At 43.8% G+C, this 22,748-nt stretch overlaps 1 protein-coding gene across 3 annotated transcripts in view; it reads left to right on the plus strand.

The window, feature by feature from the left end:
• Positions 1-22,748, plus strand: part of XYLB (xylulokinase) — a 135,243-nt gene that overhangs the window by 104,401 nt on the left and 8,094 nt on the right. For all 3 annotated transcript variants that reach the window (XM_019499177.2, XM_014609085.2, XM_059729220.1), the window contains exons 16-18: positions 7,618-7,676; positions 16,484-16,571; positions 19,155-19,249. In XM_019499177.2, the coding sequence (XP_019354722.1) occupies positions 7,618-7,676; positions 16,484-16,571; positions 19,155-19,249 (242 nt within the window). The remainder of the gene's footprint in view (positions 1-7,617; positions 7,677-16,483; positions 16,572-19,154; positions 19,250-22,748) is intronic.

A 22,748-nucleotide genomic window follows, 5' to 3' on the forward strand; every position in this document is an offset into this window, starting at 1 on the left:
AGACAGATGGAGGAGACCTACTAGGTGCTTTCTAATAAATCTTTCTACAAGTACAGGATTATTCTCCCCAAAACATTTCTACTGTCTTGGCCAGTCTAAATTTGTGCCATGTAATTAGCTTACTATCTCTTTCCTTGGGAGCTTAATTAACTGCCTAATAGATCTCACTATTGGAAGGATTTTCCCCTTATTTTTTAAAAATGTTTAGCCAAAACGTGTTCCGTTTTATTTTTTGTCTTTATCTTAAATTTTGCTGCTGAGTTCTGGATTTTTTTTTATTATTAGCATTGGCATGTATCCATGACTTCATCAAAATATTCTGTCAAATGGGAAATTTGTGCCTCAAACAGGGATCATAGTGAATTGATAAGCAATTACAGCTCTGATATTTGTACAAGAGATGCCAATATTCCAGAAGTCTTGTTGCCTGAACATCAATTTACTTGTTTTTGTTATAACTATTTACCTGCATATCCCTATATTGGTCTTTAAAGTTCACGGTCCGAGATCCTACTTTGTGTATAATTTCAGTGGAGTAGTATCTGGAATAAATTTGGCTTCCTGTGTTGCATCTTAACTCTGCAGCGTATGTTTTTGGATAACTGTAGTGTTTTAGGAATTAAAATGGGGGGGGGGGGGTGTTTTTTGTTTTTTTTTTTTTTTATAAATAGCTTTCATGCATTTGATCAATGTTTTCTGAGGTCTTTGAGAGACCTTTTGAAGTTTTCAAGTAGGGTCTGACTAGAGCTGATGTTAAAGGAGTATAGAAGTGTCTTGGGGCCATAGGAATGTTAGGGGGCTTGTAAACCTCAAAATGGAATAATATTCAGTGCTTTAAGATTGGCATCTCCAGACAGGATAGCATTCCTGCTGTCGTCAAGCAAGTGTCTGATACCTGGTGAAAATTTGGAGCAACTGAGATCACTAGTCACACATGAAAATCTTGGCTTTGGTTGGAGTCTGTCCCTGCTCTCATTTACGTTGCCAGATGTTCATTAATTTCAGGATTTATTACCACTTATTTTAATATTTTATATCTGTTTTTATGATTTACCTGGCTCTTACTGTAAGCTGTCCTGAACCTTTTTTCAGGGAGAGCAGCATATAAATTGCACAAATATATAAATAAAAAGATTTCAAACTATTACCAGATTTTATGGTAGATGCAATAGTGTTGAGACTACTACTACTACTACCACCCTCTCCCTCTCTTTTCTTCTCCTCCTCTTCTCTCTCTCCTACTACTACACACACACACACACACTTTACACTTTTTTTGCTGCTTTAACTGTAGCAATTTTGGTAGGTTGCAGCTTTATAGGTGGACGATCAATTTTGTACTCAAAGACTTTTTTTTTTTCTTCAAAGTGCTTCTTTTTAAAAATAAATTGCTTAATCGGGAAGATTCCTGACCTTCTGATTGAGCAATTGAAAACATAAATAAAAAATTACAGCAGATCTTGAAACATTGAAACTTCTTCCATTTTAAGTGAGGCAGCTGCCAAGCTGAACAGCAAGTACAGCTCGTTTTCTTCATACTAGTGTCTGCCACTTTGAAATGTAAATTAAAAAAGACTTTAAAATGCTTTTTGATACAGTTTTTCCATATTCACTTTTTAGTATACCAGATATGATTAAATTCAGTCTACTCTTGAGCTTTAAACCAGTGGAACAAAATCAATTGGGACAGTTGTATTAGTTTACCAGACCAGAAACTTGGCTGTTTTACTTAGTACCTACCACCCACTATTCAACAGCTAAAGTCTAAACCATGGGTAGGCAAGCCCTAGCTCACGTGCCAGTATCTGGCATGCAAAGGCATTTTGTTTGGCGCACAGGCCTCTGGGTGGACATATGGGAAGTGGCCAGGGCTGAACTGCCACAACAAGGATCGGGCCCCTCACAAGTCCCCTGCCACCTGCCCCTGGCACACCAACATCTTACAGATTGAGGCTGGGGGTGTTTTTTGGCACTCTACCCAAAAATGTTGCTGACCCCTGGTCTAAACTGCGGTTGAGTGGATTCTGTTCAGTGTGAGCATATATTGACCCACTACTTCCCTAGCATTGCAGTGGCAGGGTATGGGCAGTACCCATGGCCCGTGCTTTTATCTCTTGCACTCTATAGGGTGTTTCAAGTTTTGCACCTTGTAATAACATATGGTATCTTTGGGGAATTCTTATGGAAATAATTGTCAACAAATGCAGGGGTTTCAACTCAATGGTCTCATTGGCCTTCCAGTCCTATGCAAATATATTGCTGTGACCTTTTGAAAAAGACAGGTTTCAGGTTTTTTTTTTAATTACAGAGTTTGGGGTTGAGCAGAGAAATAAAGGAAGAACTGATTTTTGCCATCACTTACAAATTGTAAACTACAATTATTTGCAATCCCATTTTTTGCTGGAAAGGGTTGGTGGTCATATTCTGTCTCCTCTGTTTTATTCAGGGGACCAGCCAAGATAGGGGAGGATGTTCTTCAACTCCAGAAAGTTTTATTTTAGAATGGGTAGGAGCTACAGAGCCAGCGGGAGCAAGAAAGGGAATTTGACTTTTCGGTACATCACGGCGGAGGGTGGAATTACCGGTTCTGTGCCTCTATGGAATTCAGATTCGGGGGTTGAAATTGTGGGCAGGTTTTTAGTGCTGTTCATTATTACTCTAAAGTGTGTTTAAAGGTGTGCCCACTTTTTCTACCCTTTACCTTTGCCAGTGTGGCCTCCTGGGTGGGGCAGTGGGTTGGTGTCAGGAGACCTGCCTCCTATGCCATTTCACCCCATGCATGAGCTGATCAGTTTGTTACATTTGTGTGCTCTTCTTTACCTGCTTCCCATGCTTTACCTTTGTCTGTTTAGACTGAGATCTCTTCAGTGTAGAGCACGTTGTCTCACCTGTGTGTTTGTACACAGCACCAGGAAGTGACTAGCTTCTTTGGGGCCTCAGAGGTGCCATTTTAATACAAATAAGTAGTAGTAATTATTTCTTTATCTCCCTTGTGACCAACTTCCTTCTTATGACCTTTTTTTTTTTTTTTTCTGATGAACCTCAGTAACAGTGGTTCACAACCTTTTTAGGCTCAAGGCACCCCTCGATAGGACTTGAGGCATCCCTCGGAAAATGACGGCTCTTAGCTCACATTTTGACTACAGGAAAGTAATAGAGCAATTCTGCTGCTGCAATGAACTCAGAAAGACTACAACAGGGCAGAATGGTTTTCACACTGTGGATTCCTATTTGAAATTTCTGGGTTTCTCTTACGACTCATATTCAGACACCTACCACTGCTAACATTGTGTGGCATGCTACAGCATCCTTGAAAGGATTGCAAGGCACTCCTGGATGCCATGGCGCCCTGGCTGAGAATCTCTGCTCTCTGAGATGCAAAGTGGTAGGTCTCACATGGGGTCAACTTTAATAATAATGAACAAGCTACACTGAACACCGTGTAAGAAAATGCAAGCACCCGTTCCTGCTGCAGTAGTATACAGATTCCATCTTTACTGATGTCTGTCTTTTCCTACAGACACTATTGTTTTAACATAATTTCATTAATCCAGTCAATATGTACCCTACAGCAATGAGAGCTGTGTAGGACGTGTGCGCCCTGCAGGATTCCTTCTTGCTATAGATTTTCCACTACACCTGGTTGTGCTAATGTACTTGCAGGAAGGGAAAACATGCTCTCAGCCCTCCAAGAAGCTAAAATTCTGCACAGCAATGAATGCTGGTTTTTTTCCGACTCCACTTTGCAATATGCAACCCAGGTTAACAGTTGCTGTATATGGGGCTTTAATTAAAAGATGTTTAAGCCAATTCCCTTAACTGTCAAAGGATTTACTCCATGAATTATGTTTGCTACAGTTGTTAGGTTATTTCAGCAGTGCAGAGTTTAAGTACCTTTTGTGCACTGCCATAGGGGATGGATGGCAGCCCCTGACAGATTCATACAGTTGGCTGAGAACAGTTGATAATGATGGATGAATGATGTCTTCACTTATGCCGCTGAGTACATAAATGACTGCATTTTGTTTGCTTTGTAATCTGCACCCAGTTACACATCTCAGGGTAAATATACATTTTTCAGTAAAATGTACTGTATTTACACCGTGAAAGACAATCACTAAAATATATACCAGCTTCTTCAGACCGGATGAAGACAACAACAAACACATTTATATTTTTGGGCCAGTTGCCTTGAAACCCCCAGCTCTTCACTGAACAAAACTGGCCAAAACTCGCCCACAGAACTCAGTGCCTGTGCCTGTCCAGAAGCAGAACTGCCTTTACGAATGCAGTCAGATTCAGTTTTAATGTCTTGTTTGCAATAAAGCTAGACCATTCCTTACAGCAGTGGGGGCCGAGCATTTTGGAAATCTTCTCACAAATTAGCTCTGTACCCTTCCCAAGTGCCACTCCAGTTCCTTTCCCTTACCCAATCTCCTGCTCTGCCTTCTGCTTCTTGCCCTGTGCTCCTTGCCCCACCTGATGCTCTCCTTTCTGCTCCCTGCCCTTTCTGCCACTGTGCTGCCTTCATATAGCATCTTAGGCTTAGACCTTGAGAGCATGTCTACACTACAAACTTACCATTTCAAGCAGTGGTGTCTTCAAACACACCTTGCTGCTATGATGAGCTTCCTACAGACCTGGAAGCAGTGTAGTCCTGCTTACATATTTAAAACAGCATTGCCATTTTTAGTGTGTTTAACACCCCAAACAAAAATTGTCATTATCCATTGAGATATTAAGAAAATGTCTTGGTTTTTTGGTAAGCCAAATATTTCAATCGTGTTTTTTATTATGAAAAAGTTGCAGTGCATTTAAAAGACCCAAAATACTTTGTGAAAAAATCAAACTTAAACAGCACCACAGGAAAAAAATGGCTTTTTTAGTGTTAAGGCCTTTTGAAAAAGATTAAATTACTCCTTTAGACTGAAAAATTATAAACCTGTTCTACATATAAATTGTTAAATTAACCAAGAAAAGCAGTTCTCTTATAATAGGTTACCAAGCCATTTAGGGAATATATCACTACTGGAAAGATGATTGTCCTTTAATATCTAAATCCCAGTAGGAAGCTGCAAGTGAGAGAAATTTTCTGACCTAGTAGGAGGAGAGGGTTATTCCAACTTCAGATTGCAGGGGATAATAATATGATCATAAGAATATCTGTAATCTTCCCTATCATGATGACCAGCTATTTGTTTAGAATCTGATATTATTTGAGGAGGGTTAGCAGTTGTGCGGTGCTGATGAAATCCTGAGCTTACCAGGGGCATGCCATGCGATTGCCTATGATAGAAGGGGACTAGACCCGAGGGAGGACCCAAGAGATCCCTTCCAGCCCTATGTTCATAAAACAGAAGGGTTGTCTCTTGTATGCACATTGAAGTCAACTGGAACACATGGTTCAATAAGCAATATGTAGCTCAGTATTTGCCCAGGCCAGTTCATAGTAATAGACTCTGGATGCTTGTCTATAAAAAGCACATTGGACAAAAGGCTGGAGTATGCATGGATAGAAGTGGTTCAGAGAGAGAGAGTTCAGGGCATGGTTTATCGCAGAGTTAAGGGGATGGGGCTTTCTTGCACTTCAGATACTCCACAGTAGCTGGCCATGTACACACTCTTACCCTGTAGTAAAGGGAGAGGTAGTCAGCCATGCTGTAATAAGGGGAAGCTAACCTGTGGTCACTTAGCCTTCAGTGAAAGAAGCTAGCTTCCTTTGACCTGGTGCAATGACCACACGCATGGATAACTACCAAAATATAGCTGACATCTCCACCCTCCTTTACCTCAAAGAAACCCTTTTGCATCCATGCACTTAGCCAGAAGATGGCTATAGTTTTCATTCAGGGTCTTAATGTTTGCCTCTCCACTGTTCTTCCCTGCGGCAGTTTAGCACTGTCCAAAGTGCTGCTCTCGAGGCTGGACAGAAATAAGCCTTGTCCTCCGGATGAGTCACAGTTGTGCTACAAAGTGAAGTGAACCGGTCTGTTTGCCCCGTGTGCCTGTTACGTAGGACGGCTTTCGAATGTGGTGTTTCTCTCAAACGCGATGCTGTTACGAGAGCATCATGCCCTCCACCAGACTTCATGCAACAGAAACTCAGCTGCTAGGCGAAGTATCAAAAGTTCAGTTTTGTTTCCAGGAACAGTGGCTTACTGGTTATTTTTTTCACTGGTTCCTGGGTTATTGCATTGTTTTGATAATCTTGGCAGGGATCTGTCACTCTGTGTCGGTATAATTGAAACTCGTTTTCCCCGAGGAATCACTCTGCCGCTTGGTTTATTTGTTTACTGACATTGACAGAGATCCTAATGGCTTTTAAAACCCAATTTGTGCATCGCTGAATATCCTCCAAAGAGGAAAATAAGATTAAATTTATCGGTAAAATAAGGTTCTCCTTGCAGTGTTTTGGCTGGCTCTTCGTCTCTACCTGAGCAAATCATCGTGGGCTCAAAAGCTGTATGAGGGCCCTCTGCAATATGCATCTCCATTTTGATGTTGTTTTTTCTGGCTTCAAGTTCTCAAGGGGATAAACCACAAGTTGTTTATGGCCTCAAGAGTTGTTGGCCAGCTTTTCCTTTGCGTGCTGCTCTTTGTCTTCAGCTCATGGCAAACTGGAGCCAGCATAATAAAAAATAAGTAAAGTGAATAAAAAAATAAGTAAAGCCTTGTTTTGGGAAGGCTTTTACTACCTTGCCACCTCCAAATGCTGTGATAGTTATTAGGAAATGTTTATCAAAAGCATAACAATCTTGGGTCCTGATTTATTGTAGTCATTAAATATTTGCCGAGCTTCAAACACGTGAACAGGCTCATCAAAGTTGGGAGGACTATTTCAATATATAAGTACCTTGCTGAATTGAGGATGTAGATGGATACAGGGTGTGTCCTAAAAATCATGTGTATCCATAAATGACTCCAGATGGGATAGCAGTTCAGGAGGGAATTCTTACTGATGAGAAGGAAGGAGGAATTTCTTGAAGTTTTCATTGAAGGAAGGAAATGTTAATGGAGTTTTTTAATATCTAAAAAGCATTGGCTCAGTTTCTGTTTTCAGTGGGGGATCAGATAGCTTTTTTATTTTATCAAAGCAATCCCTAATTATTTCCTGAAATATGTTCTTTGTCAATAATACGGGGCTTGCCAAGATTTCTGTGACCCTGAATGTGAACATCACAAGGAGAGATGTTTTGAAAATTCTGCTGGTTTTAAAGGTTATCTGTCAGGTTGTATCTATGTAACTGAGATCCAAACTGAGACTGATTTCACATCTGAAGTGTAACGTCATACCATCTTGCCTGCCTTCTTCTGTCCCCCTCTAGCAGAGCTCATTGGTTTTGGTAGCACAGTGGTAAGAGGTATTATAAGTATTGTAATCCCATTATATCCTTATGTGCCTTGCAGAAGTGGGCAAATAGCATTATCTCCTTTTTTGCAGATGCCAGAATTGAGGTTCAGAGAGTTAAACCTAACTCAAAATCAGCTGACGAGCCAGTGGGAAAGTCAGGGATAGAACATGGCTCCCAGTTCCTACTTACCTGTTATAATTGCCCAGATCATAGCAAAATATGACACAGTACTTTATTTCAGTCTTCCTTTTCTATTGCATTGCAGTGCCGAAGACAAGAATTTTAGCTACTGGGGGAGCATCTCATAATAAAGACATTTTACAGGTAAGTGCAGAACACTTGAGTTCATCAGTGATTTGGATGTGGGGGGGTTGAAAGCACTCTGTCCAAATTCACAGGCAACACCAAATTATGGGGTACAGTAAATGCGCTGGAGGGCAGGGAGTGAATCCATGTGGATTTGGATAGACTGGGGAAGTGGGCGGATCAGAATAGGATGCAGTTTAACACAGATAAGTGCTGCACCTGGGGAGAGAGAATCTCCAATACACCTATAGACTGGGAAGTACCATTCTGAGTACCATGGCAGTGGAAAGGGATCTCAGAGACTTGGTCGATGCAAAAATAAACCTGAGTTGCCAATGTGACGAGGTAATAAGTAAAGCTAACCGCACTCTTTCTTCCATTAGTAGGTGCCTCACAAGCAGGTCTAGGGAGGTGATACTTCCCCTCTATGCGTCATTGGTCAGGCCACTGGAGTACTGCGTCCAGTTTTTGGCGCCACACTTCAACAGGGATATGGCTAGCATTGAGAGGGTTCAGAGAAGGGCTGCTCATGTGGTTGAGGGCCTGTGGGTAAGATCATATGAAGACAGACTGAGGAACCTGAATCTCTTCAGCCTGTGCAAGAGAAGGCTGAGAGGTGATCTTGTGGCTGTCTAGAAACTCATTATGGGGGGTCAGCAGGGAATAGGGGATACTCTGTTTACCAGGGCGCCCCTTGGGGTTACTAGAAATAACGGCCACAAACTAAAGGAGAGTAGATTTAGATTGGATATCTGGAAGAAATTCTTTACGGTGAGGGTTGCCAAAATATGGAATAGGTGTCCATGGTGCTTTCCCCTACCTTGGAGGTGTTCAAGAAAAGATTAGACAGGCACCTAGCTGGGGTTTTTTAACCCCGGCGCTCTTTCCTGCCTGGAGCAGGGGGTCAGACTTGATCTACAAAGTCCCTTCTGACCCTAGAAATCTATGCAATCTATGAAATCTATGAGTTTTTAAGGAAATTGCATTGAACTGGGTGGTCACAGCTGCAGCACTAGAGTGTTATCTACATGTATTGAGCACAAACAACTATAGTTGTACATAAAATTACAAATATGGTTATAGCTCTTGGGGGTTTTGCTCAGATACCTTGTGGTGAGCATTGGTAAAAGTATAACCCTTTGTCCCGGTGTTTTACAAGTTGGCCCTGTTAATTCATTGAGTATTTACATGTTTGTGAAAACATTGGTGATTTCCAAGCTTTATAACTTGAGTCATATTACTTGATCAAATAAACTGTACAGTTCTTGGGAAGAGAACATTTTGTGTGACTTTATTTAAAAACAAAACAGAAACGAGACAACGCTTTCCTTCTCCCCCAGAAAAATTCAGTATTGGACCATTCGTTTGGCTAGGTGTTTGGTCAGTGTTCAACACTTCAGAAAATCTTCACCTTCCACACTTGGGACAGGTCTGGCAGTCAAATCTCTGTTTGCTCACAGAGCAGATACTTCACATTGAACCATTAGTGCATCTCAGTACTAGTGCATCTTAGGCAACTATTGCATAACCAGCAGGTTAGGGCACCCAAGGGAATCCATACCTACCCCAGCCCTGGAACGGTGTCCACCTGGGAGTGCAAGGAAGCCTAGGGCTTCCACTGGGACACTTACATGTCTGTATACCAATGTCAGGAGCTTGGGGAACAAACAGAAGGAACTAGTCTTCCTGCTAAGCAAGAAAGACTAAGCATGCTTTGCAGAGGAAAGCTCCATTTGGCTGGCTGCCCAGGGAACTACAGTCTGTAGTGCATCCCTCCCCACAACCCCCTCCACGTGCCCTGCAGCTCCTGATCCAGCAGTGCTGATGGGTCTAGTGCACTGAATCAAGACCTGCCACTGCTGCTTCAGCAAGCTCATTCAGGTACAGTGTAGGCTGGCGTGGAGTGCAATGAGTGGCTATGTAGACAAAACCAAAGTCTTGGTCATGAGCATCTTCAAGCTCTGCTCCCTGTTCATGTCTGACAACAGCTACGTGGCCACCGAGAACACTGCCGTGCCAGATGGCAGGCAGGGCAGGGTTGCTCTGGGCCACTTACAGGCCACCTTCTGCTGCTTTGGGGCACTTGAGACAAGCACCAATGGTTGGGAGCACATTGTCCTGAGGTTCTGGGGTGATGAGCAGTAGCAGCAGAAGTTCAGGATGCACTAAGTCACCAGGGAGATGCCTGCCCAGCTGCTCCTTACCCTGGCATGCCAGGGGATCAACATAAGGGCACCCCTCACTGTAGAGAAACGTGTTGCCATCACCAGCTGGAAGCTCAAGGCTTTTGACTTCCTCTGCTCTCCTGCCAACTAGTTTGGGATGGGCAAGTCCAGAGCGCATGTGGGAGCAGTGTCTGGTGTCCAGTGGGTGCTAGTACTGGGATCACCCAGCTTAGCAACCCATGGGAGATCAGCAGTGGGGGAGGATGCTGCCAGTCTTACAGAAGTTTTGCCAGCTAAGTGCATGGGCCTCGTGCTGTAGCAGCCCCTTGCAGTTGCAGCACCATGCTCAGCCCTGGGCCTCACTTGACATTATGACACTTTGTGAAACATACACACCTCCTGGCAGTGCTGTCCATGGTGTGGCCCTTGCCTAGCACAGCCCTGCACAGCTGACTCTCCCTCCACTTCAGGAGAGGGGCTGATGGGGTTTCCCTCTATTCTAGTCATACCCTTTACCACAAGCCAGTTTTGAATTTCCTGCACACAAGCTCAACCACCCACATGTTCTTGCTCAGTGCCCTTGACTGGTTGCACCAGAGATCCAGGTGCAATAGGAACGTGTGTTTTGCATAGCAGGCTGGCTTGGGAGGTGGGTAGATGCTGGGTTTTTTGGGTGGGAATGATTCTGTCTTTACAAAGAAAGATAGTACTGAACTGTAAGTCTGCATGGCAGCTTATGAGCCTGGCTTCACGTCCCTGGGGCAGTAGAGTTCAGCATGACAAACAGACTTCCTGATACCTTCAGAAGAAGGGGGTGAGGAGCAAAGCTTCCTGGGATGCTGGAGGACTGAGTCATGGCATGTGGCACTACGTGTAACTATAGGCATTACACGTGGTGCTGGAAAAGTTTACACTGCTGAGGATTTGTTATTCATAGACATCATAGAAAATTAGGGTTGGAAGGGACCTCAGGAGGTCATGTAGTCCAACCCCCTGCTCAAAGCAGGACCATCCCCAACTAGATCATCCCAGCCAAGGCTTTGTCTAGCTGGGTCTTGAAAACCTCCGAGGATGGAGGTTCTACCACCTCTCTGGGTAACCCGTTCCAGTGCTTTTCTACCCTCCTAGCAAGAAAATTCTTCCTAATATCTAACCTAAACTTCCCTTGCTGCAGCTTGAGCCCATTGCTCTTTGATCTGTCATCTGTCACCACTGAGAACAGCCCAGCTCCATCCTCCTTCGAACCCCACTTCAGGTAGTTGAAGGCTGCTATTAAATCCCCCCTCAGTTTTCTCTTCTCTAGACTAAATAAGCCCAGTTCCCTTAGCCTGTCCCCCTAAGTCATGTACCCCAGTCCCCCTCACCATTTTTGTTGCCCTCTGCTGGACTCTTTCCAGTTTGTCTACATCTTTTCTGTAGTGGGGACCCAAAACTGGACATAGTGCTACAGATGTGGCCTCACCAGTGCTGAACAGAAGGGAATAATTACGTCCTTTGACCTACTGGCAACACACCTACCAATGCAGCTCAGTATGCCATTAGCCTTCTTGGCAACAAGCACACACTCCTGGCTCATATTCATCTTATTGTCCACTGTGACCCCCAGGTCCTTTTCTGCAGAGCTGCTGCCCAGCCAGTCAGCCCCCAGCTTGTACTGGTGCATGGGATTACTCTGTCCTAAGTGGAGGACTTTGCACTTGTCCTTGTTGAACCTCAAGAGATTTCTTTTGGTCCAATCCTCCAATTTGTCTAGGTCACTCTGAATCCTAGCTCTACTCTCCAGCGTATCTACTACTCCCCCCAGCTTGGTGTCATCTGCAGACTTGCTGAGGGTGCACTCTATGCCATCTTCCAGGTCATTGATGAAGGCATTGAACAAAACCGGCCCCAGGACCAACCCCTGTGGCACTCCACTTGATACCGGCTGCCAACCAGACAGGAGCCCAATGTTCCAGCCAACTTTCTATCCACCTTACAGTCCATTCATCTGGCCCAGACTTTAGCTTGCCTGAGAGAATGCTGTGGGAAACCGTATCAAAAGCCTTGTTAAGGTCAAGTGGCTCTGTAATCACATCAGCCAATTCCCTCAGCACGCTTGGGTGCATCTCATCTGGCCCCATGGAGTTGTACATGTTCAGGTTTTCTAAATAGTCCCTAACCTGTTCTTTCACCACTGGAGGCTGCTCACCTCCTCCCCAAACTGTGCTGCCCGGTGCAGTAGTCTGGGAGTTGACCTTGCCTGTGAAGAGTGAGGCAAAAAAGGCATTGAGCACTTCAGCCTTTTTTGCATCCTCTGTCACTAAGTTGCTTTCTCCATTCAGTAAGGGAATTATTTCTCCCTGTTTCCACTTCTTATAATCTTCCTTTTTGTGATTTAGTTTACTGAAGAGTACCCTTCTAAGCCAAGCTGGTCTTCTGCTGTTCTTCCTGCGTGTTGGGATGGTTTGTTCCTGAACTGTTAGTAAGACGTCTTTAAAGTACAGCCAGCTCTCCTGGACTCCTCTCCCCCTCAGTCTGGCTTCCCAGAGGATCCTACCCATGAGTTACCTGAGCTAGTCGAAGTCTGCTTTTCTGAAGTCCAGGGTCCTTACTCTGCTGCTTTCCATCCTTTCTTTCCTCAGGATCCTAAGCTCAATCATCTTGTGGTCAGTGCTGCCCAAGTTGCCATCCACTACTACTTTTCCCATCAATTCATCCTGTTCGTGAGCAGTAGGTCAAGAGCATGGCCTCTAGTTGGTCACTCCAGCACTTGCACCAGGAAATTGTCCCCAGTATTCTCCAAAAACTTCCTGGATTGCCTGGAGTTATTGGAAAGAGCTAACATTTTATGGCAGAATCACTATGTTATTCTACAACAACATGTTTGAATGGCTTTATCCTTGCTTTTTGCGGTGTTAAAAGGATGTATTTTTTACCATAAATGTAACACTTGAATATGGCCTTAGAAATGTAAGACTTCATGGCTCCTGAGTCATCCAGAACTCCTGGTTCTTAGTTTTGTATGATCATAGGATTTAAAGCCAGTTGGGACAGAATAAGTCAAAGTTAAGTTACATGCTACACTTAGACCAGGGGTGCTCAAGCTCCGGCTTGTGGGCCAGATGTGGCCCACAGAGTTGTACGTATCTCTCCATGGGGCTGGATCAGGAAGTTTGGTGGGAGGGGAATGGTAGCAGTAAATATGGCCACCCTCTTCTCCTGCTATATTCCCAAAACCCAAGACCTCACAGCAGGTTGGGACACAGCCTGGCCCCTCTACCACTCAAATGGCTGGATGGGGAGTAGCCATTCCCCTCTCCCCTAGCTGGATGGGGCTGGGCTATGCCCCCTTCTCCCTGCTGAGCCAACACCCTCTTTCCTTCATGGGGCCAGATTGGGGCTGGGTCAAGCCCCCTCCTCTCTGTGGGGCCAGGTTGGGGCTGGGCCACTACCCTTTCCCCCATGGGTCTGAGCAATGCCACCTCCTTCCCTCCGTGGGGCTGGGCCACATCCTGTCTCTTTCCCTCTTCCACCCCCATGGTGCCAGGTTGGAGCCAAGCTGCCCTTTGCTCCCCTCCATGTGGTTGGATGGGGATCTACTGTGACCTCCCCAAGCTGGATTGGGCCTACTGGCTGAATCTGGTCTGTGGACAGTCTGGGCACTGCCCATCCCATCTGCTGGGCAAAGGTTGAGCACCACTGACTTAAGACAATACTGAAACTGGAATGTGAAGTGGGTTAAAGTTGGAACGGTCTGTCAGCAGTTGCACATTAAAGGTGAATACTGTTTCTTGCCTATATAGCTAGTTAACTGATTTCCCACTACAGGGCTGACAATCAGGGGCCTGGCTAGGAGGCAGGACATTTGGGCTCTATCTGTCTTGGTTGGGTTGGGCTGAGAGTGGTGCACTCTTGGATGCTAAAGGAGTGCAGACTCCTGTTTTAGCTTGTGGAGCAGATTGAAGTTACCCTAACAGGTGCCAGGTATTATGGCCCATAGTTAACGCTCTCCTGAAGTGGTGCAATTTTGAGATGGTAGCATGAGCTAGTGAGCTTTAATGTGCAGACACTCATGTTTAAGTGCCTTGAATATGGTCTAAGTGTAATGTGTAAGTTCACCCTTAGATGCGTTTTGCTTGTAGTTCTTACTTCTTTTTGTCTGCTCCAATTATGCTAGTCAATACTTAGACACAAGGAAGATTGATTGATCCTTACTGGTGTAATGCCACTGAAGTTACACCAAGGATGAACTTGGTCCAGTATATTTTGTGGAAGTGTGTAGAAAACTTCAGTTTCTAAGCCGTGCATTTACTAGAGCCAAGTGTAGTGTCCTCACTATTGGATATCAGTGGGGAACTTAATGTTTTTCACATATTTAATTCCCTGTAGCACACAGTTGAAGCAGGCTTCGGGCTGGGAGCAGAGGCAGGGAAGAATAAATGCTGTTTGACTATAACAGTAGAGCTGCATTTAAAACTTGTTTTAAGTGTCTTAAAATAATATGATCAATACAATGTCAACCACTTAATTCAATCACTGGTTAATCGGATCCTCTTTTTTAATTTAATCAAAACCACAGGAACCAAATCATTTGCATGAAAAACAACACAACTTCCACGCTTTATTGTGGTCAATCGTGGATAATTCATTCTTGAGCTACGGCAAACCACCATTTAATTAACCAACTTTCACAACCCCTCGCTTTGCCAGAAGAGAAGATAACTGAAACACTAAACATAGCAAAATGTGTTTTGAAATAGAGCGTGGTGTTTCCACTCAGAAGCTTTTTCCTTTGCTTTTCTGACTGTTGATTAATGACTGCTTACATGAAACATGTTGTGAATACTTGTTTTTTCTTTCTGATGTTGAGAGATGCGAACAGTTTTTTAGTTCAGTTGTGAACGAGGAATCTTGCGTTCCAAATGGTTTCCTTGTGCATACAGACTTAGATGTGATCACCGAATCATAGGCATACAATCTTTATTTTGATTTGTATTATCTAGAGTGTACGAACTCCAGTTGTTGTTAGGACCCCTTTGTGAATTGTATTATACAGACATAGAGCAGAAAGGAGATCCCCGCTCCAAAGACCTTACCATCCAAATGTAAGACAAGAGTAAAGAGATAAATACAGATAAACATATGGGGGATACAAGGAAACAATGGAGTAATGCTGACTTCTATGTTAGGCAGTAGTGTCAGGGCTCAAGTGGCTAAACTGTCTGGGTTTTTTTTAATAGAGATCAGTATTTCAGGTTATCTTGCAGGATTTATCCTTTGGTTTCTAATCAGGGCTCAAGCACAATTCCACGTTAGTTATAAGGTTCGTAATGCTATGGGGACTCTGGGGATGATTCTGATCTATTTTATACCACTGTAAATAAGGTGCGATACGATACTGTTGACTGCAGAGAGGTGGGAAGCTGACCTAAGTGAGCTCTGAAGTGCACTCCAGCTCTTTCCTTGTGCAGCTCTGTGGCTTTTCAAATGTAGCTGAGTTGTCAAAACTTTACAGGTCCTCAGTGAAATGGGAAGCAGTTTGGTGACAACATATCCTCATTGAAGAGCCCTTAAATCCCCCATCATGGCTTAAAAAGGACCAGATCATTTTCTCTTTGGTGCCTGATCAAGTCTTGTTTCTTTTCTTGGGCTTCAAAGCATGGCTTCATCCCCATGTCCGCCTGCTTGCCCACCTGGAGCGGAGCGTGCTGCTTGGAGCATGGGGCAGCTGGCGCCAGAGCTGCTGTGGTGGGGAAGGAGGCAGCAGTGGCAGTCCTCAGAGGAGCAGTTGCAGGCACCACTGGGGTAGCTGGTGTGGGTGCAGGGTGCTGGATGGGGAGAGGAGTGGATTTATCTCCTCACACAGTGTATGGGCAGTGCAGCACCTTTAAAGGGATCTCATGGCACCCTTAAAAGGATCTCGAGAAGCACTGACCTAGACCTTAAATCATACCGGAGTAAATGGGTAGTTCGGTGTTCAGGCCGTGTGTAGGGAATGGAGACTTGCTGTATCCTTCTAGGTTAGGATTTTCTTAATGTAAAGACGTCCTTAATGGTTGTAGATTTTGTGTAGCCAACTTCTTCCCCACTGTCCTTGCATGCCCCAGTACTGGTGGTGGTATGTTGGGGACAGAGGATGCAGGCTGGGGTAGGGCACCATGCAGCTTGGGGAACTATAATCAACTTCAACATCTTTTTTTTTTTTTTTTTTTTTTCCCCCTTCCCACTTCACTGAGTGGACATAAACCTGGAAAAGCATAAAATCTGGCCTACCATTTTCTGTGTTGGGAATGAACAGCTTTGTCCATTGTAAGTCTTGGGTTTGGGAATAACTTTGAGAGGTTGTAGGAGTGCCGACAGTTTTATACATCTTGTATCTGGAGACAGAGCAGAACCCTCTAAGCTTGTAATAAAGGAGTGACACACAGGGGATCTCGCAGGGAGAGCAATTGTACTTCTGGCACTAGCCATCTGACTTGGTGAGTGTCTTGTTACATGATAAGGGTCCGTACCTACTGACAGCCATGGTCTCTCTCTCAGACTCACCCTAGACCACTGTAGACTCACCAAAGACCTGGTTACCATTTGCTGCAGCCATGTGTTTTACTTTGCAATACTAGGGGGCTACTTACTCCCCAGCCTTTTATGTTCACAGGTAACTGATGCTTTTGCTCTTCCTAGGTCCTGTCTGATGTGTTCAATACCCCAGTGTACACTATCGATACCGCTAACTCTGCCTGTCTTGGCTGTGCTTACAGAGCAATTCATGGTAAGCTTGCATTGAAAAGCAGTCTGAGCACCCTGTGTGTTAAATTTCCATATAACCAATTTCCATGATTTAAGTTAAAGATCAGGCCCAGTTACAGTGGGTGCATTTACATGTGAAATTAGTGCGATTTCATAAATGCCACCACAGTTTGTGCTGGAGTTTATTGCTCCTGGGTGCAGCGTTTACATGTGCACCTGGGACCGCAGCACATTGAGCTGGGTTGGAGCAGCCCCAGCTAGCGGGGAGCCCAGGGGGTCAGCCTGCCAGCCTGGGGCTCCTCTGTCCTGGCTCAGCGTGCTGCAGAGGGGCTGGCTGGGGCATGAAGGTACTACAGTGCAGGGCTAGCTGGCAGGCAGCCCTGCATTGTAGCACCCTCATGCCCCAGCCAGCCCCAGTTACCATCTACACATGCATTATGGCAGAGTAAATAACTCCGTTGTAGAATAGTGCTTGTCTTGAGCAGCACTGCTGAGCTAGTTTACTGTGGTCTAATACCACCGCATGTGTAGACAGTAATGCTTTACTGTGGAGCTAATTAGGCAACTGCAGTAAGTGTCTTATGTAGATGCCTTATTGTGGGAGAGCAATTGGAGCTTAACTAATTTTTACTGTAGAATCCAGGGTTGGGATCTGTGGGGCAGAGAGTCTGCTTGGCGGAGGATTGAAGATGCAGCAGCACAAACTGCCTGCAACCACCTCTCAGCCAAGGGTGGTGCCTAGTAGTGCCTGAGACCAGCTGAGGAGGGCATGGAGCCTTGGGGTGCTGATCTTCTAACTGCAGAGACTCTTTTTACTAATTAAAGCTCCTCTCCCCTTCCTGAATCCACAAGGCCTAGCAATAATTCTGGCGAAATGGGAAGCATTAAAATCAACCTGCATCAATCTTGCAACTTTTTAATGACAAAACAACTGCCAGAATGTACAAGCTGCCCTGAGCTCCACATTCAAGCTGTGTGCACTTCATGGTGTAAAATCATAAATCTCTGGATGTTCTTAAGTGTGTTCAGCCATTTCATTTACTGCAATACATCACTAGTTATAATGCAACAGCCAGAGTCCCAGAAGGAAAGGTGTTAATTAATTTATGTGTATTGATGCAAACACTTGTATGTTAACGATAGCTTCTTAGAGGTTTAATAGAGTTGAATCCCAGGAAGCTCTTTCTCCTTCAGGTATTTTAAAATGCTTTAATAGATCATGACATGGGTTCTTGAATATTTTACTGAACGAGTTAACAAATATGAGCCAGATCCTGAAGCCCTTATTTGGGCAAATTCCCCTGGGCCCCACATGGGTAGTTTTGTCTGTTTAAAGATTTCTGAAATAAATGAATAGGCCTTCTGCTGGTTCAGAGAGGGTGTGATGTTGAGACGAAGTCTGGCAGAGACAGCAGAGGTGACCACAAAAACATCCGAGTTTTAATTTTAGAAGCAAATTCTGCCTAGGATACATGGTGCAGCCTCCATCGACTGTACTCTTGTATCTGGAGACAGAGCAGAAACTTCGCGCAGCAGAGAACCTGAGTCAGTGATTTTAACATACAAAATGTTCATTTTATTTCTTTAAAAAAAAAAAAAAAAAAGCTGCAGTGGGTAGTGGAAACAACGGCATCAGATTATCAGCAGGAGCAAAGCATGCTGAGAACACTTCTGCATTTATAGGAGTCACATCTCCCAATCTAACTCCAGTCTTGTTCAGAATTTGTCCTCCACTTCAAAGTCAACCCGAACCATTCCAATACCTGCTGTGCTGCAGGCAGCTTCTTTGCCAAGGACTGCAACTTGATGTGTACAGCCTCCATGAAGATATGTGCAGTTAATTTCATACAGCTAGGAGATGGGGATTCCCTGTCACTGTTGTAGTTGTGTTTGAAATCTTTGCTCAAGTCCTTTCCTGACCAAGTCCCTGAGGCACGCTGAGCGTGGTTTTAAATGGCACTTTTGATTGATGCAGCTCAGCTGCCTTGGCCGGGTAGAGGGATTGTGTTCAAGTGAAGACTTGCTAATATAAATGAAATATTGATGGCCATTATAATTTATATCTGCAAATACAGGAATCCACAGTTGGTCCAGGGTTTTTGGCGGGAGTAACAAAGAACACCTGAAATGCCGTACTTTACTCTGTAAGGCAAAATGCCTCAGTAATTGGATTCCCTCTGATTATACAGCTGCCACGTATGTCCTTATATTTTAATCATTAGTTGCAGCATGGTTTCTTGATATTTTTTCATGCTGCGCCCTGTGTTTTTTAGAGTGTTTGTCCTTGAATCTCTTCCTCCTCTATTTCCACTGCCTTTTGCTGTATTATTGGTGTCCAAAATGATTTCTGATATTGTTGAACCTGCATCTCTGCTGCTGGTCTATTCTCTCGAGTACAAATTGAATGATTGACAAAAACTCAATCTTGGGAGTCCCCACTTCCTGACTAGTGCATTGGCATGTAAGATCTTTGCCATTTATCCTTCACTTTTGAATACTGACCTGACCAGGGAGAATCAATATAATGTATTAATTTGCCTGTGAGTCAAGGCACATCCCTCATCTTGTTTTTGTGTATTGATCAGGATTGCGATTCTCATTGCAGGGCTGGTGGCAGAGACAAGCGTGTCCTTGGCTGATGTTGTGAAATTAGCACCAGCGCCTAGATTAGTTGTTACACCAGCTGCTGGGGCTGATGAGGTGAGTGGGCTTTGGAGTGTTGCCATTTTTCATTTTATTTCCTGCATACTTCAAAGTATAATGGCTGGTATTAATATTTTTCAGTGAAATGGATGAATTTAGGAGTTGTGTTAATCTAGCATGTATCCTTGTTATAAGGATTGATTTGGGAGATCCTTGCTATAATGACCTTATAATGCTTAAGTGATCACTACTTCGAGATCAGTAAGAGTGAATCACTCTAATCGGATCTGGCAGAGAGCAAAATCTTCCTTCAAGGAGAGAAAAGGTTATAGTTCAGGTTTAATGCCAAGGCTGGTCAGTCAGGTCCCAACTGTTAATTGGCAAAATAGTCTTAATTTGCCTGCAGGCAGTTGACACTGAGACAGGTGTGAATGGACTTGTTTTCTCCCATTGGAAAACATCAGAAAAGATCTCTTCCAGCCTGGTCCTTAACATTGATCCTCAATTACTGATGAGAGGAACACACATCTTCCCTGATAGCTTTCAGTCTGAACAGCCAAATGATTACTAACTGCGAAGAATGCTCCCTCTAACAAGTTTTCTCTACAGACATCCTTTAATGTTCCCTGTAAAAAATTAAGCTAGTGTTAAGCAGGTAACAGGATTTCATAGTTCATATAAACTGTGGCAAAGCTCGTCTTTGGGACTTCTAATGTCCTATTAAAGGCAGTTTTTTCCAGCTGAAGTTCCAAAAAGCCTTAACTTTATTAGAGTTTCCTATGCATAATTTAACACTATATAATAAATCAATAGTATGCAGCAAGAAACCTAGCTAATACTATTTTTAGTTGTAGCTGTCCTGAATCTAAATATCTTCAACATCCACTCATTTCAATTGCCTGCAAACATCTAGACAGCCATGAATCTTGCATTAAAAACCAGATGCACAGTAACTGCAGACATTCAGGCTTTAGAGCTTTTATTTAAATTCTTGGGAACTACTGATCCACCAAATTTCCACCTAAATGGGTAAAGGAATACCAGGCAGGACCAGACATAATGATGGAGAAGTGATCGTGCTGCATCAATACTTACTAGTAATTTTAATTCTTAAACAGTGTGAGATTATGACAATCTAATACACGCCCCTTTCAGAAATACTAAAACAGTCAGGAACTTAAAACTGTATGATCTGATTTTGCTTACTTGATTGCCTGATATCTTTCCCAAATTTTTAAAAAGATAAATTAATATTGGAGAGCCCTGCTCTGGCTTTTGTCCCTAGAGATATGACTTTGAGGAACACTTGAAACGGCACAGGGCTGTCCTCCATGCAAAATGTAGCTCTTCTTACTTGTGTGAATTGGGGCAGGGTCATTATTTTAGGCACACCTCCTATTTAGTACCACCCCTCTTTGCTGTGAAGTTTGAAGTTTTGAGAATGCAGTTACCTCTTACAGAAGTGCACAAGGAGGAACATTGTCACAGCCTAGCTGGAAATAACAATGGCAAATTCTTCTGCCTCTTTTCCATTTACTCGCATCCAAATAGAGTGGCTGGGAAGCTAAGAAGAGTTAATTATCTCTGTCTCAACGCTCTTCTTCTGCTTTTTTCCACTTGGTCAGACCTGGCTCCCCTCACTCATTTTTTATTGGATATGAAACGACATGGAGGCTGTGAATTATTGCCTCAATTGATACTGAGTGCATGATAGAGAAGGTAGTGACCAAGTGGCAGGCTGAAGAATAACCATTTCTGCACTTGGGTTTTATGTCCCAGCTGCATCCCATTAAAAACAGCTTCTTGCAATTACAAATTCCACACCAATTTCCTTCTCCCTGTCCTGTAATTTTACAGTTGATAGTGGATTCCCTGGCTAGTTTCATGGCTGTGAAACTGCAGAAAGCCAGAGGGCCTGTCAGTAATACGGTGTGTTAGCATGCACAGTGCAGTAAAAATTCATAATGCGATGAGTCAGTTTGGTTTGGGTTTTTTTGCAGGGCTGCATCTCCCTGTCTGTCCGATTTCATTCTGTCGAGTTTAGTGGCTTTTGCTTAAATGACGGTTCTTTTTATAAACTTCAAAGTCACCCTGAGGTTAAGATCTGCCGCACTCAAGGAGCTCTTGTAAGGCAGCTTGGCTAACCAAAGTGAAGTTGCCCTGATCACTTCCCTTCATGATCAGGCAAGGGCCAGACCTCAGCAGCAGAGGGAGAAACAGGTCAGAGCTCAGGAGTCTGGTCTGGTTTCATCCTTCCTTCGACGCAGGTTTTCAGCAGCAGGCACTGGTCCTGGGAAGAAGGAAACCTGATTGCGGATGGAAGTGAAACACTACATCTGAGTTCATTTAAATCCTGAATAGGAAGGTCTGTATACATACAGTGGAACCTGGTTCCTCCTGTTGTAGTATGCTTAGGTTCCTCTGTGGATGTGAAGGCTGTGGGAAGGTCATTTGCACCTTATAGTAATGCTTTGTTACATTACCTGTACAGAGGCTGAGGATCATCTGCAGTCTTTGCACTCACTTAAATGCAAGAGCCTGTGGGTTTAGCACTGCCAGCTATACCAAAGAGGAGGAAGTGAACTCAGGACTGGCCTATCCTTAGGCACTGGCTTGTGTCCCTACTGGTAATTAGTGGTAACAGCTGGCTCCCCCTGCATTGCTAGGGGGTCTGAGGCCTGCCATGATCCCTGCGTCTCTGCATCTCTCCCGGACTGCTCGGGCAAATGAGACACAGAGAGCCATTAAACTAAGAACGTAGCTCTTGCAAGAGGTAGTGGATTAATAATGGAAGTCCCTTAAGGAACAGCTGTCATAGCACCCTTGCGAGCATCCCTTACAGGACACCACCCAGATTGGGAGGGACCATTTCTGAGGGGATGAATCATTCTCCGTAGTCCAAATCATGAATCTCTCTTACCTAGTAACCCTGTAGTGTAAAACGGCTTGCCACTAGGCCTACTTCCCATGAAATAGGTGATGGAACAAATTAATAAAATATTAGAAAATGTGATAACCTTTGGTTACTACCTACCTAGGGTGAACTCAACACACTAGAGAGGAGATCTGATGAGCTATTTGCCTATCTTAAAAATAAAGGAAACTTACTTCCTTCAGAGCTCTTAAGGAAGAAAATTAATCAGAACCACTAGGCATGACAGAAATAACCAGGAGACCTTATAACAATAAGTATATGCTAACAGACAGTAAGAATCCATTATTACGGCATTAAAATGCAGCTCTATTTTAGTAATCTATTAAAAGCAGAGATGCTTGGCTTGTTAGTTAATTAAGCAAAAAGGCATAAGAGGGAATATGATTATCTGGAGATAATCACATCTCTGGTGTTTTTACAAGCCATGTACCTATGAAGTAGTGTAAGATTTGTTTTAGTGCCGTTGTGCAGGGAAGCATTGGAAGGATGCGGTGCAGTCCACTATGCTGAAGCTGCATAGCTTTTAATTGTGTCCTCTGTTCCATTCATAAATTTTGGATAGATCTAGTCCTTGTTGGCTGTTATAATACATTAGAGGGGTGTGGTAATGGAGCAGCTTGT

Source organism: Alligator mississippiensis, chromosome 5 (genome assembly GCF_030867095.1).
Source record: "Alligator mississippiensis isolate rAllMis1 chromosome 5, rAllMis1, whole genome shotgun sequence".
Classification (NCBI taxonomy): domain Eukaryota; kingdom Metazoa; phylum Chordata; order Crocodylia; family Alligatoridae; genus Alligator; species Alligator mississippiensis.